This window comes from Daktulosphaira vitifoliae, unplaced genomic scaffold (assembly GCF_025091365.1).
Source record: "Daktulosphaira vitifoliae isolate Bord-2020 unplaced genomic scaffold, ASM2509136v1 Scaffold_3, whole genome shotgun sequence".
NCBI lineage: Eukaryota > Metazoa > Arthropoda > Insecta > Hemiptera > Phylloxeridae > Daktulosphaira > Daktulosphaira vitifoliae.
The window spans coordinates 12,346,939-12,365,746 of NW_026099574.1; the positions used below are offsets into that span (position 1 = coordinate 12,346,939).

The window sequence follows — 18,808 nt, forward strand, 5'->3', positions numbered from 1 at the left end:
TTTGAAAACAATATAACTTAAAGATTATATGGAAAATTTGAGGAATTTTTAAGAGATTATAGTAGAAAAAAAATATATAAAATATAACATTTTTTTTTTTAATGGTTAATTTTTATTCATTTTTCATTTTATAATTGAATTTTTAAAATTAGTCATTTTAACGCCTCACTATGTAATTGGTAAAAATAAAATTTAGAATGATTGTTTTAACAATTAACATTTTTGTGCATTTTTGTGCCCCACCAAAATTTAAAATATTCATTTTAAATAATTGTTTTTGTATTATTTTATAATACAGCAACTCCAGCTTCACTTCTAGATTCTGGTAGAGGAGGTAATTCTTCCCATTGGGATGTTGAACTATTGTACCTTTCTACAGTAGAAATTGTTATTTGTGACCTGTATGAATTAATAGTGTGAGTAATATCTCCACCTATTACATATAGCATACCATCTGCAGCAGCTACAGCTGGGCTTGCACGCTTACCTTTCATTGGACTTACAAAGTCCCAAGAATTCTAAATTTTAAATAAAAATTAATTTTACATACTAAATAAATAATAATATATAGCTTTACTTCTTCAAAATCATATCGTTCTACTAAGTTTAACACTTCATTATTACTAGTTATGCCACCAACAACATATAAATGTTTGTCTAGGACAGCAACACCCATTTGACTTCTAGGTACCAACATAGGAGCTAATATAGACCATTCCCCAGTCACAGGGTTATAGCTTAATAAGTCTTGAAGATGACGCTTAGTTCGAGTACATCCACCAACTATGTAAATTAACCCTAAAAAAAAGATTTATAAATAATTTTAATACATATTAAATTATGAAAATATGATAAATCTAATAACTTTTGATTTAGTAATTATTTCACTGTAATTTTTTTTGAAACAGTTTTTGCATTTTTAGACTATGTTAAAAATATATTTTTTATTATTTGTCTTAAGAAGAAAAAGTTTAAATTATTTTTTTAATTTTTTCAACATTTAAAAATAGTGATTTTTAATCTTTTTTCCGAATAATTTGTTGAGCCAATATTGATCTATTACAAGAATTTTTATGGCGCAAAAAATGGGTCTTTTGTGTATTAATATTTATTATTATTGATACAATTATAATTCTATTATAATTATTATTATACACAGCATTTATTGTCAACTTATGATGACTTTATTAACAGAAATACTTAGTGTGGTTATAAGGCACATGTTGTGAGTTAACGATTATAAATACACCAACTGGCAAAATTGAGAATATATCTGTCGATAGTCATAATTGACAATAAACATTATACATGAACGAAATATGATCAAAAAATAACAGGAATTTTTGTTATTTGAAAAAATATTTATTTATTTGTCTACATTAATGTTGTTGCTTTCAAAAGTCTCCATTAGATATTATGCACTTGTGCCAACGCTTCTTCCAATCCTCAAACTCGATCTTTGGGATAGCCTCCAGCTCATTAAGCAATGCCCTTTTAATGTCATCTATGCTTGTAAAACGATGGCCCTGTAAGGTTCTCTTTATTTTTGGAGATAGAAAGTCACATGGAGCAATGTCTGGTAAATATGGAGGTGGGGGATTTGTTACAGTATTGTTTCTGGCCAAAAATTGATGAACAAGCAATAAAGAGTGAGTAGGTGCATTATTGTAAAACAAAAGCCATACATTTTGGATTGTTTTCAGTAATTCTGCATCATCGTTGACTTCATTAAATGAGTCCTGAGCAACTTCCATTCGCCGCTGTTTTTGTTCAAAATTCAACAATTTTGGAACAAATTTTCCTGCTACGTGTTTCATACCCAAAACATTTACAAAAAATTTCATAACATAAACCAATCAACATTCCGCCATCATCAACTTCATAACCATTTCTTTGACATTTTCTACGTTATCATCGGTTGTTGATGTGCTGGGGCGTTCGTCATTTTCAATGTCTTCACACTTTTTTTATTTTTTTATGCATAGTTTGATACAAATCCTTTGATCCATTTTTTTAAACAAATGAAAATCGCTGACAAAAAAAACGTCTAACCTTAGCGGTTGCCACTGACAAAGTAAAAAATGAATCCACATGAAAAATTTTATCATACTTCAGGGACATGTGTACCAAGATTAAAAAAATTTTTTTTTGATAATCAGATTCTTCAAACCCGCAAATTTAAAAAATTTCCGTTGTTTTCTGAAAACACCTCATATACTATCTAATAAATTTAAAGTTTTATATCTAATAAACAAATAAAGGTATTTCAAAAATTCAAATGCCATTTACTGTTAAAATAAACCTCAAATATTTTATTAAATTTAAAAAATGAGTTTCCATTTGAAAAAAACAATATTTACACCCTTATAAGGCATAAGAGATGAGTTTAAAAAGTATTATACAACTAATAATTCAAAAATAATATGCAACTAAAAGCATCTAAAAATTTTTTTAAATTGTTTTCATTTTGCAATCAAGTGGGTTATGATAAAAAAACACATTGTATATGTTGTCATTAAAAAAAATAAAGTTGGCATCATCATAAGGTATAAGAGATGAATAAATAATTGATAATATGAATAAGATAATAAATAAGTAATTATTAGCTGATACAAGAAATATATGTAACTAAAAATTACTAAAAATAGATTTCTTAACATAATCATTATTCTAAAAGAAGTCCAGTGTCTAGCATTAAAAGAATCAGCTTTTATGTCTTTGAAAATATTTATTAAATACCTTCAAATGAAACAACTCCCATACTAAAACGTGGTTCTGGTAATACACTACTGCACATTGTCCAATGGTTTAATGATGGAGAATAACTAAAGACATAAGATATATAATGATAGAACAAAGCATCAAAAAAGTAAAAATCTCACATTTCTATAGATCCTCCAATATCATCACCAACCCATCCACCGATTGCATATAAATATCCATTTAAAGCAGCCATTCCAAATTCACATCGAGGAACTGTCATTCCAGCAACAGGACTCCATTTATCTTCAGTAGGGTTATAGCATTCACCATTTGATAAAATAAGCGATTCATTTTCACCACCCACAACGTAAATACAACCATTTAATATAGCAACGCCAGGCATAATTCTACCTATATTCATGGGTTTTATATCACACCATTCTCTGAAAAAATTTAATTTTCACATGGTAAAGAATTAGATAGTAAATTAAAAATATTAGTAAATAAAATCATACTTTCTAAATGTGTTGAATTTGACTACAGATTCAAATGTAGATTCTGAATAGCGAGACCAAGCACTACATATTTCTCTTTTTGAACCGCCTATGATGTATATATCTTTTTTTGCTCCTAAACGTGGTTCAACTTGCAAAGACACTAGATTACCAATACGTTCAGCAATATCAGTATAAATCGAACGTAAAGCAACTCTTAAACTGGCATCAGTATTTTCATTAATTTCACGTTCTAATAATTGTGTATTAATAAGAGGTAAACGTATACAAGATAAAATTTCAAAAATATATCTACGGCGATCAGACAGATCATGTTTAATCCACTTCATAGCTGCATGAAACACCTATATTTAATATTAAAAGAAATTAATAGCACGTTAATCTAAAGTCTTTCATTAATGTTAAATACAAGTTTTATTGTATAAATTAAGAGTTAACACATTCAAGGATGTGAAAAGCCAACATTATAGGTAAAGAATCACCAACAAATTATTTTTATATTAGTTTCTCATTGAATAATCTTAAATGTGCCTCCTAAAATAGTTATACAGTATATATATGACAAAAATTTAATTCAGAGAACTTAAACAACATTTTTAATTTTTATTTAAGCTGACAATTTTAATTACCTGTTGCTCTGAATCAACACATAAATATTCACTATTTAAAAACTTTATAAATTGATCTTTAGTTAAATCACCTAACTCTTCTTCATCACAAATTTGAACAAAATTTCCAAATATAAAATCTTCAGATAGCTTATGTAAAACAGAGAAATTGTGCATATCTGCAAATCTGAGTATATATGTAGTTAAACATTAATCATACAGTTTAAATAAATTATTGTTATTATTATTGTAATGAAAATAAAGATTAATTTCAATTAAATAATTACCTCAAAAGCCCTACAGCATTGGAAGAATCTATTTCACTCTTTAAAAATTCAGTACAACAACTAACAGCATCATTTAATTCTAACATATCTGCTGCAATCATTATTTCTTCAACATTATTTTGGTAAATATTTATTTTACCTATAATTTAAATACATATAATTATATTTAATAGTGTTTGAAAAAATAAAACAACCTTAAAGATAATTAAAATTAAGATACATGTTTAACTCTACCTGAATAAATAAAATTAATTAATGTTTCAAGAATATTAGGAGAAACAGATGGGAGTTCAATGGTCTTTTTACCAGCTTCTAATAATCCATTGGTAAACATTGCATAGAAATATGGACTACTTGCTGCTAAAACAGCTCTATGTGCCTGAAATAATAAATATTAAAGTTAGTAATTCAAATTAAATTTAATAGCGAAAGACAAATTATATTTTCTTACATCAATATAATATCCTTCAGACATAAGTTGCACATCACAGAATACATGATTTTTTCGTAAATTATTTAGGTCTCTGAGAAATGATTCAACATATGGTTTAGATAAATATTTATTAGGAATATCAAAAGGAGTTAGGTTGCATGTACAACTTAACACTTCTTTGTCTTCTCTAGATGGTGCCATTATTTGTAGTTTATAAAATAAATTATCTAAAAGAGATGATATAATTTTATGTAATGTATAATGCAGTATAAACATTAATTCATTAAAAACAAATTTTACCAGTTAAAAAATAATTCAGACAAATATATACAAGTTAAAAGGTAAAAAACAAACCTTTCTAAATAAAATTGACTTATATATTCAGACATATAATACTAGATAAGTTTATAAAACAATAGCTTTTAAAAATTAACTTTTGTAAGACATTTAATTATATAAATATTGAAAATTCAGGTATCCAATAAAATAGATTGTATATCCACTATTATTTTATATTAAAAACAAAATTTCTTTTACCATCATTATAAAATTCAAATGTAGACTTTTGAATAAATCCTATAAATGACAGTTTACCAAGTTTTAAAACATTATTCAATATAATATAACACCTAATATAAATAGCATTAAAGTAAATAGGGTAAAGTCATGTAAATCAAAACTTTTGTACAAAAATCAAGTTTATCATTTGATAGCGCACAGACAATAGTTCAATTCAATAAAAATAAAATTGTTTTTTTCTTTCAGATTGTAAATTTTTCTTAAATACATACCATTTTCAATTAGCTAAATTCTCAGTTGAATATGCATAATTATCTTTGTAGCATAATTTTACATTTTTTAGTATATTTTTTCAACTATACAACTGAAATTAAATTACAGTACAATGTTTATAACAATAGTAATAATTGAAAAGTACGCCCTACTGAGTATTATTTTGTTTATAATACATGTTACTTTCAATTATTAAGTACTACACATATTAATGATCTATATATAACCAGAATTATAATAAGTGTACCACAAAATATTTTGATAATGATTGTGATATCACTAAAAACAGGTGTTTAATTAATCTTTATAAAAAATCATAATGTAGTTATTTGGTTAAAAAACTTTTGAGTTGTGTCAAACAAAATAAATATTTATTTGGAGACTACTTTATGAATCTGTTTTTATGATCTCCTAAATTGGAGACTAAAATATTTTTTTAATGACTTTCTCATTTTATATTATCATGGAAGAATACGTATGAAATTTTTTCGTCCATTTTTATTATACGTCATCGGGGGCGATCTTTGGGGCGAACAACGAACGACACTCACACTTTCAAACATGGCCGCTTCTCCGTCTTGAAACGACCATTCTCTGTTTTTCCGATCAATATTAAACAATTAACACACTTAAACCAATAAATTTAATTTCACATTATACCACTTATATTAACAAAAGAACTCTATAATAAAGTTCATTAATTTTGGTAAGTACTCTATCAAAGATTAAATATATTGATGCAGCCGTAATGTTAAAGTATGATAGTGTGACCCTCATTTTCATTTTGCAGATCTTGAAATTCATCAAAAAATTTTTTGAAAATAATATGTACAACAATCCTGGTTATCCAATGTGAGTATATATGAATATATATACTAAAGTATATACGGCTGTTAAATATGTTGAACAATTTTATGCAATATTTGAGAATTAAAAAAATTTAACCCTTAATTGGTTAATAAATCTTAATTGTATCCACAGTAGACTAACTTGTCTCATCAGAGAGATAATATTTGAAAATCAAATTTTATCATAATATTGTTAATTTATAAAAAAAAAAATATATTATAGAGAATTTAGATTAATTGTATGCTATATTATAAATAATATATTAATTTCAAACAAAACTATTTTTTAAAAAGTAATTTTATTATTTAGAAATGAAAATCCTACAATTCTAGGATCTATTTTTACTTTAAATTCAATGTTTTCTACTAAATATATTGTTTTTTAACAATTAAAAGTAACTGTTTTTACATTTCACTGGTATCTAGTTTTATAGTTTTATTATATGTTGAAATTTTTATTAATTTAGGGTGTATATGTATATATTTTATTTTGTATATATTCTTTTTAATTATAAAGACAAGTTAATTTTTAAATTAACCTTTTAGTTCAGCACAAGTATATTGAGATATAATTAAAACTGATCACTTGTGCTTAATAGTATATAATATTAAAAATAGTAATTTTAACTTAAAAATATTAAAAAACCATTTTGGTTTTTTTTTTTGACCGAGTTAATTATTAGTTTTAAATACATTGATACATTTTAAATTTATTGTATTAAGTTGATTTTTTTTTTATTAAGGTATCAACAACGTACACCCCAAAATCAAGGTTATGGTGGTAATCATTTTTGGAAATCCCAAAATGGAAATGCTGACAATACAGATTTTGGAGGAGCCATGTTTAAACCAATGAATAAGACACCTGGTGATTTATTGAGAAAACCAAACTGGACTCGTGAATCTCTTCAACCGTTTAAAAAAGACTTTTATTCTCCACATATAGATACTATTAATAGGTCAGTAATTATTCATTCCACTATTTTAATAATAATGATAAGGAATATTTGTTTGCATTTTAGATTTTGAAAATATTCTTAGTAAAATAATAAACAAAATTTTTACTATTAAAACTTCTAAATATTCAATCAATACTATTAAACATTAAATTAATTAAAAATTTCTTGTAATATTTTAATAAATCATATATTGCCTGTAATATTATATATTTCACTTTTAATATTAGATTTTAAAGTTTCTTCTAACATACAGGGTGGCCCACCACTCACTGACAACTTAAATAACTTTTGATCCAGTTAATATTTTTAGCTGATTTTTTTTTTTAAATATTAGTTAGATGTTAGGTCTATAGCTATATCTCAATAATTAATTTTTTTACATTTTATTAAAAATATTAATTATTTTTAAATTTTAAATAAATTGTAAAAAAAAAAAAATCTAAGATAGCTATTTTGTAGAGTAGAATTTAAGAAAAATTTTAGTAAAAAAATATCTTATTAATATTTAGTAGTAAATATTCTGTAGCGTTTTGAAGTTTGTGAAATTTTGAATTTTCATGTATTATTTTATGGTATTAGACATTGAAATACGTATTGAGAAAAGGACAGAAGAAAATGCTATCTTTTCATGATTATTGTGTATACATATGATGATAATGTATATACATTACAAACTTGGCATTAATACCATGATAAGAAATTAGATAAGGCAATTATTACTTATCACTCTCATTCAAAAGTATATTGAAAAGATAGCGTTTTCTTCTGTCCTTTTCTCAATACGTATTTCAATGTTTAATACCGTAAAATAATACATGAAAATTCAAATTTTCACAAACTTCAAAACGCTACAGAATATTTACTACTGAATATTAATAAGATATTTTTTTACTAAAATTTTTCTTAAATTCTACTCTACAAAATAGCTATCTTAGATTTTTTTTTTTTTACAATTTATTTAAAATTTAAAAATAATAAATATTTTTAATAAAATGTAAAAAAATTAATTATTGAGATATAGCTATAGACCTAACATCTAACTAATATTTAAAAAAAAATCAGCTAAAAATATTAACTGGATCAAAAGTTATTTAAGTTGTCAGTGAGTGGTGGGTCACCCTGTATACAGATTTCTTCATTATTTTTACTATTTTTATATATTAAAACAATTAACTCTTCAACTGGCGTTAATATATTGTATAAAATATGCTTTAAGTGTGTAGTCAAAGTAATATGAGTCTAGAAATTATGAAAATTTACTTAAAATTGAAACAAATGATATTGATCTATGAATTGAGATGTCAATTGATATCTTCTTTTATCATTAGGTTAATAATAAAATTAATTATAGGAGTCAAGATGAAGTGAATTCCTACCGTGTTGACAAAGCGATAACAATTCGTGGCACAAATGTTCCAGACCCAAGTCAGTTCTTTATTGAAGGAAATTTTCCAGAAAGTGTTGTTCAAGAATTAAAAAAACAAGGATTCTTAGAACCAACTGCAATTCAAGCTCAAGGATGGCCTATCGCTTTAAGTGGTCGTGATCTTGTGGGTATTGCTCAGACTGGTTCTGGAAAAACTTTAGCAGTATGTATAAATCATAAATATGTTTTAAAACCAGTTAAACTCTCAGAATAAATAATGTTTTTAATTTTAGTATATGCTGCCAGCAGCAGTACACATCAGTAATCAGGAACCATTACAGCGTGGTGATGGTCCAATTGCGTTGGTATTAGCTCCAACTAGGGAATTAGCACAACAAATTCAAAGTGTAGCAAAAATGTTTAGTTCAAGTATTAGAAATACTTGCATTTTTGGAGGTACCCCCAAAGGCCCACAAGCTCATGATTTACAAAATGGTGTTGAAATTGTAATTGCAACTCCTGGACGATTAATTGATTTCTTAGAACGTGGATCGACTAACTTGAAACGTGTAACATATTTAGTTCTTGATGAAGCTGATCGAATGTTAGATATGGGTTTTGAACCACAAATTAGAAAAATTATTGAACAGATAAGAGTAATAACTATTTAACTTGAATTGAAATTTATGATTTATTAATTAATATATTATTAATTTAGCCTGACCGACAAGTATTAATGTGGTCTGCAACATGGCCAAAAGAAGTCCAGGCATTAGCTGCTGATTTCTTAGTTGATTACATACAAATTAATGTAGGTTCTTTAGAACTTGCTGCCAATCACAACATTCAACAATTTATTGAAGTATGTGAAGATCATGAAAAAGATTATAAATTATTTGAATTGCTTATGAAAATATCGATTGAACCTGGGTTTAAAGCTATAATCTTTGTAGAAAAAAAAAAGAAAGTTGATGAATTAACTAAACAAATTAGGAATGAAGGGTAATTCTTTTTAATAACATTAGTTTGTGTAAATATAAGTTGAATTAATAATAATTAAATTATTTAATCTTTTGTAGTTACACTGCCACATCAATGCATGGAGATAAATCTCAACAGGATCGAGATCATGTTTTAAATGAGTTTAGAAATGGAAAATCACCAATATTAGTTGCCACTGATGTTGCAGCCAGAGGATTAGGTAAATAATTATTGTTTTTTAATTAAATCAAAACAATTCATTTTTGCTCATAAAATTTTAATTATTAATTATTTTAGATGTTGATGATGTTAAATATGTGATCAATTATGACTATCCAAATTCTTCAGAAGATTATGTACATAGAATTGGTAGAACTGGTCGTTCTAAACAAATGGGGATTGCCTATACTTTCTTTTCTTCGAATAATATGCGTCAGGCTAAAGATCTAATAGCTATTCTGGAAGAAGCACATCAAGTAGTTCCTGAAGAACTTTTGGAAATGGCCAATATGGCAAAAAGTCATATGTCAAGTATGTCTATTTATAATAAGGAATTTTATTTTATATGTATCTAATTAGGCGACAATTAATGATTTCGTATTCAATACTTGCATAGTTCTTGAATTTTTAAAATGTCGTCATATTAACTTTTGTTGGTTTAATTAGCCTTATTTGTATATATCAATAAAGGCCAGTCACTTTCATACAAAATCTAAAAATCATAAAGTGTATAGTTTGTATCAGCCTGACAAATTATAATAGTTGCATGTAAGATTAGGGTAATTTTGATTATTATGTATTTCTATATCTTATATACTATCGAATAATTTTTTTTAATTAATCTTTTACTGGAAAATTTTTCAGTGCATAACAATTATATTGTAGTAATTTCAAATTGTGTTATATCGAATATATTTTTAGAGGCCATATTTTTAGATTGCATAAAAAAAACAATTGCCTCTATTAGTAGTAATAGTTTAGTTTCAATATTGTTTTTATTGACTTAATGTTTCAACATACAAAAGCCAAATGTTGCTTCTGAGAAAAATTAATTTTGACATTTATTTATTTATTTATAAAAGCTCTAAAGTACAGAATGTTTTAATAATTTAATAATGTGGAAGTGTAGGATAAGGTTAGCTGATCCCAAGTAGTTGGAATTAAGGCGAGGAAAAAGAAGAAGAATTAATGTGATATTTCTATTCATGTGCAATGACTTCATATTTTTTAAAAAAAATTTAATGTTAACATACTAACTATTGCTATTTTTAATTTAATTAACCTTAATTGTATGTATCATTTGAGACCATTCACTTTTATATAAAACTAAATTAAAATCAAAATTAGTATTAACTATAAGCAAAATAATTCACTCAAATCAATTTTTAATTTGTCTGATGCAAATTTTTAATGCCTTATGAATTGTTGTATCACTATTTAAATTTAAAAAAATAATTAATTATTTTAATTATTCACTCATGTTATATTGAAAAATATTCAGGTTTTTTCAGTATCTTTGGAAATATATATTTATAATCGTTAAATGGACAGTTAAAATAAATACTTTGGACTCACTGTTAAGTTTCTTCTTCTAGTGCGCATAATTATAAATGAAGTGAAACACATAATAAAATATACATGACTATTTTATTATAATCAATACATTACTGCAAGTTTCAGTAATTATACGAAAAACTAATAAATCCCCAAAAGATTAATTTTATAATTTACAGCTTAGTTTTGTTGATAAATACTGAGTAATCATTTAGGCGACATTTAATTTCATATTCATAAATTTTGTAATTCATGAATTCTTCTAATGTCGCTATATATTAATTGTGGGTTTAATTAGCCTTAAGTATATTTTATAATAATTAAGGTCAGTCACCTTCATACAAAGTTAAAATTCAGTATGACAGTATAGTATTGATAATTATTTTATATTATTTATATTCTATCATTGTATTAATATTAATATTAAGGAATCCTTCTATTATTGGTTATTTAAACATAAAATTTAGTTAACTGAAATGATTGTTGAATAGAGATGAATACTTGTAATAAAAATATATTTAAATAATTATGCTGACACAATTGTTANTGTAATAAAAATATATTTAAATAATTATGCTGACACAATTGTTAAATATAAAATTGTTGCCATCAACTACATTATGTAATTTACATAACTTAGAAGACATTCTTTGAAAACAATTTAATTGACTGTATTATTAACTATATATAATGTATCAGATTTTAATTAGATCAAAATAATAAATACATTTAATTATATTATGTTTATTTTCTCACAGGTCGTGCTAAATGGACCAGTCGATATCGAGATGTCAATACACCTTTGGTACCTCAAGCTCCATATGGTCAAACCAACATGGCAAGAATTTCTAATCATAACTTTTCAAATGGTAATGGCTATGTTAATGGATATAATAGCTATAATAATGGAGGACCCAACTATAATAATGGTAGTAACTATACTGGTGGTCAAAACTATCAGAGTAAGCCTTATAATAATGAACTCAAAAATGGAGGATATCAATCGGGAACAAATAATATTCCACGCAATGTACCAAAGTTCCAAAATCCACAATATCAACCACAATTTAATGGCAATAGTGTTCCAAAATATGGTCAAAATCAAGTAATTAAATATTCTTAATTTTTGACTTTCCCCTAGTAAAATTATTATTAAAGAATTTACATATATATATTAACTTGGTTAAACTTATATATTTATTTTCGAATAGTGCTCGTTTAGGCTAAAGTAGTTATTTTTGATCATATCAAACATATGAAACTAGTTTCATTTTTTTATAGTATAATATACAAAATTATTCTTAACTACTATTCTGAATATTGTCAAATGAGCACACTTGGAGATGTTAATTATTTAAAAATTTATCATTTAATTTTTGTGATAAAATATTTTGTGTTTCTTGACAATACTTTTAAATGTTATATAAGTGCTGTTGATTGATACAATTTTAATGGATGTTTATCTGTCCCAAGTTTGGCCATTTAAGACGGTATTAAATTAATATACGAGACATTACTTTTTTTTTAATTCTGCAGTCTAGAATTAGTATGTGAAAATTTAAAATATTAACTGAATTTATTTTTAGGCAAATTCTGTTGGTTATAACAATCGTAGTCAAAACAACTATCCTAACAATCAACGTACCAATTATCAACCCAGAAATTATAATCAGCAGCGTCAATTTTCCAACATGGCAGACATGTATGCTGCTGCTATACCCCCTCAATACATGATGAATGGTGCTGCTGATGCATCAATACAACCTTTACTTACACATAAATTCTTCCAGCAAAACCGCCCTCCTACTGTCACTCAAGATGCGTTTCAGAGTGGTTATGCTGCTGTACCTCAAGCAGGTGGTTACCAGTATTATGGACAACCTCAAACAGTTCAACAATAAACAAAACTGATATAATTAATTTAAATTTAAAAATCAATGTTTAACGATTGTGACTTCTTATCAATTTTTTGGATTTAGGGGCTAATTTTTTTTTCTTCCACTGTTTAATTACAAATTGAAGTCACATTCCAAATTTAATTAATAAAGTTAACTTTATTACTAATTATCTATATAATATAATAATCTAATACTTTTCTTTTTGAAATGCACATAAAACTTGAAACATCCAGAAGAAATGCATAATATATTGACAAAACATGGTTACTATCTAACCTTAAATATAATATTTAAACTAGTCTTTAAAAAGTATAAAAATGTGTTTTATACAAATTATTTAGACAACTTGAATGAGTTCCTTTTTTTTCTTTTTTTGCCAAGGGTCAATTTTTTATAACAAGTCCATGTAAATTGTATAAAACTCGATAAAATTAACATTATGATATTAATTTTTATTTGTCTATTAATTTATATTGTAAAAAATAATAATACTCGATCTGTGATATTTGTTAAACGATGTATAGCGCGATGTTCCCTAATTTAGAGTTTAAGGGATTTATTTAAAATGAAAATTTAAAAAAAAAAATAATTTATAAGAAAAATGTTTTAGATATATTTTTCTGTGGCATCTTTAACAAATCTGGGGGAAATGGAAAGACTGATATGAAAACTCGTATTTCTATTTATTAATGCGATAAGCTACTAGTTATGTGTAGTGGTGCAATATAATGTCGACCAATAAATGTCTCAGATTTTTTTTCTCCAACTGAATCATATTGTTATTTTATTGAGATGTTTTCTTTTTATTATTATTATTATTTTTCCTTTTTTATAATAGTGATCAAAAAAAGTTTTAAGGTTTATATAGTATTAATGTGTAAGTTAAAATATTTTTTTTTTTTTTTTTTTTTTTTTTTGTATATGCTATTATGTGACCCTATTTGTCGATACATAAGAGTTAGCGTTTGCTTACAACTAAGCGCATTATTATATTGAAGGATCTTCTGAAAGTTTCTACATTAAAGTGCATTTCTTTTATTATTCAAACATTATGTTGTTCAATTTATTTTTACCTTATTCATCTCTTATATACCCTTTCTTATTTTATTTACCAATAATAATAGTTTGTAATGCAGTTCAAACTATGATTATTTCTCAGATAAATCAATTCCAATAAAACTGAGTATGTGTTTGTCCTAAAAAAAGTATGCAATAGAGTTGTTTAGTTCATTATTATAATAATAATTATTACTTTTGGTATATTTTAATTTCATGTATTCATCGATATTTCAGTTTCTAATTCATTTATTGTACATCATAAGGGTGTAAACTTTTTTTTTTGTTACAACATACTTATAAAAAAAATTGTTATCTAATTAAGAAAAAATTTTTAAACATTTTTATTGTCTGGGTCGGAGGAAAGATGCGATCGAGTACTATCCATTACTTACAATCTATATTTTAAAATGTCATGCGAAATACTTAAAATTTATCATTTTCATAATTAGGTCATTTATAATTTTATGAAACTATTTAATATACATATTGCCATTTAAAAAAATAAAGCTAATATCCTTTTCAGGGATAAATTAAAAAGCTATTAGAAAATCAAGAAATATATGAAATTCTTGAACATTAAAAATTATTTTTATTATAAATCTAAACAATTATTTCAAGAGAAATTAGAAGTTGCTGGCTTTTGAGTATATCATTCAGAAGTATGTATACAATATTAGTCAACGTATACAAACAGTTGTTAAAATTTCTACCCACACTTTTCAAACGCTGCAGTGAATACTATTTTGTACATTACAAGTAGTATTACACTTTACGTTTTGGTATGCACAATATTGTTAGTTTAGATAGAAGCCCAACTCGAGAGTCGGGCAAATTGAAAAATTAAATTTCTAGACTCCTTTGAATGCTCCCCACCACGGAAATCTTTAGTAAAAGGCGAAAGATTTATTCGTATTGAGAGGGAGCCGGAGTTGTCTGTGAAACGGGTTCATCGTACATTATATATGATGATCCGGTTGGACAACTAAATGAGTGGGAAGACTATATCAGTTCACAATACAACCTAAACCAATATGTTATCCAGCATTGTTCATTTATTTAAGATTATTTTATTAACAAATATTTTGATAAGAGTTAATTCAAGTTAAAAATTCCATAAATTAACCAACATTATATTTAGAATATTCCAAATAATTTGTAAAAACGCAGAAAGAAGTGCCCAACACTACGATCTACCGGGTAAATTTATAAGCTCAAGAGAATATAAGTAAGTAGTTGAAAACAGCGCTCTGTGTGGTGAAAATGTACATTGACATCAAATATCTAGAAAGTGCAAATATCTAGATGTTTATCTGACTGCGTTGGATGAAACAAAAATTAATATTTTTATTCAACAAATATAAAAATATAACAAAATTCAATTATTGATTCATTCATAACATGAAAAATATTAAAGTTGCTTCAACCTGTAGTTGAACAGGGAGAATTTAGATTTTCACGTCATGCTACAATTACATTGCCATCATATTATCTATCGTTATTAGTATCTAAATTGTTGATAAGATAGCATTTTTAGTAAATTTGTGTAGTAACAAAATAATAAACTGTGAGACAGTAAATATAAAGATTATCATTTCTATTTGTTACACTGTCAAGAAATTATCAAAATATTATAATAACAAGTTCTCTATTATATACATATACCCTGATAATGATAACTGGAAATGTTTTCTTTTGCCGTTATAGGAGAAATTGTAGCGATTGTAGTGATTTTATATTATAAATATTGAGGCATTGCAAGGCAAAGTCAGCAATTTCTTTTTAATTTTATTTTTAGCTTCGATGCAAAGCTGAGAAGGTATTAATTTTACTATGATGTGTATTATTTTATTTTTTGTGTCTGTGAACGCTCAATCTCAGCTCTCGCTGGTCCAATTTTGATGAACAATACGTCAAAAGATCACAAATCGTATCTAGTCGAAAACATTACCCTCAAAAATTGAAAAAAATTCCATCGTTCCCCGTAAACGGGGGAAATCCGTCAAAAAATTACAAATTTAAAATTCACTAATTTTCGACATTTTTTCAATTTTTTTACTTAAAACTACCATAACTTTTTAAAAATGACCGAATCAATATAATTTTTTTTTTTTATAGATACCTGAGGTATTTCCCAATCATTTTATATACTTTTTGAACATTTACCAGTTACCAACCCACAGGAAGGGTTTAAAAATGGTAACTTTTTCAACTTAACTTTTGAAAATATTCCGGAAAGACTGACACTATTATATATACCTTAAATTGAAGCTTATATAATATACTTGATTTTGAAAAAAAAAATTTGACCTCTAGACTTGTCTTAATGGTGAAAACAGACATCAAAGTTAAAGAAAAACGTACGATTTCCGTGAAGAATTCTCGATTTTATATTTTTTAATTTATATTGCTATTACTTTTGGAAAAATGTATGGATCAATATTATTATTTTTTTTATAAATAATTTTTTTATACCTCTTTCATCTGACACACTTTTTTAAATCTAATCATACCCCTTTATACAAAGGGGTTCAAAACTTTAAACATGCGTATTGAAACTAGGAAATTTTCAATTGAATTTTTGAAAGTGTTCCAGANTAAACATGCGTATTGAAACTAGGAAATTTTCAATTGAATTTTTGAAAGTGTTCCAGAAATACTCATACTAATATATATATATATATTAAATTAAAGCTTATGTAATATATTTTAATTTGAAAAAAATATTTGACTTTTGGATTAGTCTTCATGGTGAAAATCACTACCGTATTCAAAAATATGCTATTTTTGTGTTAAAATTCTGGGTTTTGTATTTTATTTTAATGTGTAAAATACCTGACGGGGGTGTACACTGATTTTCATAAATATTATATAAATCAAATTGATGTAGCATAGAAAGTTAAACTTATTTAAATTTTTTTCCTTTTTTTTAAGTAGAGAAAAATAACTTTGAAATTTGAACTAGCTTAAATTGCCGTTTTTTTCAAGCGATGAGAGCGACGTACGGTTACCAAGTCGGTTACATTTGTGTCTTACGCGCTTGGGGTATAAGGTTCTGACCCGCGTATGGCAATGAATTTTCTGCAATTTTTTTAATAAATTTTCAACTCATTTGATTTTTATCTCATTTAGATTCAATAAGTTCAATAAAGATCAAGTATCCCATGGCTGTTGTCGCCGCCACTCGCGAGAAGAAATTTCTTATTCACATTAAAATTATTTTACTATATTTTAGATTTTAGCTTCGATGCAAAGCTGAGAAGATATTTTTTTGTGACTATCATTTATTTTCTCTGCTCTAACTTGACCTACTTTTTTCAACGATACGTCAAATTACTACAATTCATATCTAGTTGAAGATATTACCCTCAAAAATTGAAAAAAAAATTGTAATTTATCAATTAAACAGTTAGTAATTCCATGTTCTCCATAAAGACAATTAAGTATTTATTGACGAATCAAGTTTGATATGATAATTTAATATGATAGCTTTCAACTACAAAATTTAATCATTTTACTTTGTAATTTAATAATTTTTTTAACTCTATTTGTGTGTGCTACTACTAGACTATAATATTCAAAATATTTTGGTACATGTTGCTATATAAATCATTTCTAAAAAAAATGATTGTTAGTTTCTCCTGAATTAACAATGGATTTTTAGATCTTTTTAACAACTTTTTTTTGATTAGTTATTTTAGTTAAAGTAAATCATTAAAATTATTTCAGTTCATAATTCAATTGTAAAATCTTTTTTAAACACCAAAAGTTACTAGGAAATTATTACTATTATTTCTATTTAAGTTATTTATTACGATAAAAATGCAAAAAAAATATTGAGCTTTTCTGATAAATTTACTATAAATAGTAATTATAAAATTTCTTGACTGCATATTAATCTTAATGATATAATTTTTTTAATTCTCATAAAATTTCCTATTTAATGATGTCAATTTCAAACTTGCGAATTGAGCTAAAAGTTATGGTAATAAATTAATTTTTTTTTATTATAAACTTTTATAAAAATCAACTTTAAAGGATTAAAAAAATAGGTTAAATATGTCATTTTCCTTATTTTTAACATATTAATAATCAAAATCAATATTAATTTAAAACAATTTTTTTGTGTTCTTAATTATTTTTTTTTTATATGTAAATACTTATTTTTCAATAATAAGTAACAATATTAAAACTTAGAAGTAATAGAAAAAGTTGAATTGCACATTTGAAAACATCGCGAAAAGTTAATATAGAAAAGTATATTTTTGTTTCTGATGAAAGATCCTTGTAGTCCAGTGTATAAAACTTATAACTTTGTTATAAGTAACAAACATTTTTAATTGAAAAGTATTGCATCAAGCCCTTTAATTTTTTATACGCGTCATAAGTAAATAAATATTCAACTACTGTAATTTATTATTTTTATAAAATCTACGTAAAAATTACAGTATTAAATTATTGAATATGAATTTCATACTACATCTAATTACTATAATTATTATTTATTCATATATTATAATACTAAATTAAATAACTTATCAGGATAAAATTAAGGGAATAAGAGTTATTGTTGTTTTTGAAATAATCTACCAATTTCTTAAAATTAAACACTATCTACAGATTTGCATCGAAGCGTTTCTTATGATAGTGATTTTAATCACTGTCAGATTAAATCTATACTGGACCCAACTATGCATCGTCCCCACTGTGCTGGGTTTTTTTTTAAATATTACATTATAAAATAAATTATTTATTTTATATAACTCCTTTTTTGCCTGTATTATTTTAAATTTATAGACAATAAACAA

The 18,808-nt window shown here is 25.2% G+C and overlaps 2 protein-coding genes and 1 non-coding gene across 3 annotated transcripts; 1 reads left to right on the forward strand and 2 right to left on the reverse strand.

Moving 5' to 3' along the window:
• Window positions 1-77: 77 nt before the first annotated feature.
• On the reverse strand, window positions 78-5,550 carry LOC126903291 (actin-binding protein IPP). Its single transcript, XM_050681398.1, has 10 exons — window positions 5,338-5,550; window positions 4,565-4,773; window positions 4,348-4,492; window positions 4,114-4,252; window positions 3,848-4,013; window positions 3,219-3,562; window positions 2,883-3,146; window positions 2,740-2,825; window positions 578-798; window positions 78-518 (listed from the first exon to the last, which is right to left on the reverse strand). Exons 2-10 carry the CDS (start codon window positions 4,745-4,747, stop codon window positions 288-290), a joined length of 1,779 nt encoding a protein of 592 aa, XP_050537355.1. The 5' UTR covers window positions 4,748-4,773; window positions 5,338-5,550; the 3' UTR covers window positions 78-287.
• A 321-nt stretch (window positions 5,551-5,871) lies between these two features.
• Window positions 5,872-13,993, forward strand: LOC126903290 (uncharacterized). The gene is made up of 10 exons (XM_050681396.1): window positions 5,872-6,044; window positions 6,129-6,190; window positions 6,930-7,145; window positions 8,497-8,734; window positions 8,805-9,167; window positions 9,230-9,513; window positions 9,591-9,712; window positions 9,790-10,023; window positions 11,805-12,151; window positions 12,633-13,993. Exons 2-10 carry the CDS (start codon window positions 6,165-6,167, stop codon window positions 12,945-12,947), a joined length of 2,145 nt encoding a protein of 714 aa, XP_050537353.1. The 5' UTR covers window positions 5,872-6,044; window positions 6,129-6,164; the 3' UTR covers window positions 12,948-13,993.
• An 818-nt stretch (window positions 13,994-14,811) lies between these two features.
• LOC126903394 (U5 spliceosomal RNA) lies at window positions 14,812-14,935 on the reverse strand. The gene has a single exon (XR_007703491.1). It is a non-coding gene; the product is annotated as a U5 spliceosomal RNA (small nuclear RNA).
• Between the last annotated feature and the right edge of the window lie 3,873 nt (window positions 14,936-18,808).

Coding starts and splice junctions, on each gene's coding strand:
- LOC126903290 (XM_050681396.1), top strand. CDS start 6,165: ATGTACAACAATCCTGGTTATCCAAT. Junction 8,735..8,804: donor GTTCTGGAAAAACTTTAGCA/GTATGTATAAAT, acceptor TTTTAATTTTAG/TATATGCTGCCAGCAGCAGT. Junction 10,024..11,804: donor GGCAAAAAGTCATATGTCAA/GTATGTCTATTT, acceptor ATTTTCTCACAG/GTCGTGCTAAATGGACCAGT.
- LOC126903291 (XM_050681398.1), bottom strand. CDS start 4,747: ATGGCACCATCTAGAGAAGACAAAGAAGTGTTAAGTTGTACATGCAAC. Junction 3,563..3,847: donor GTGTTGATTCAGAGCAACAG/GTAATTAAAATT, acceptor TATTAAATATAG/GTGTTTCATGCAGCTATGAA. Junction 2,826..2,882: donor ATTGGAGGATCTATAGAAAT/GTGAGATTTTTA, acceptor TTATGTCTTTAG/TTATTCTCCATCATTAAACC.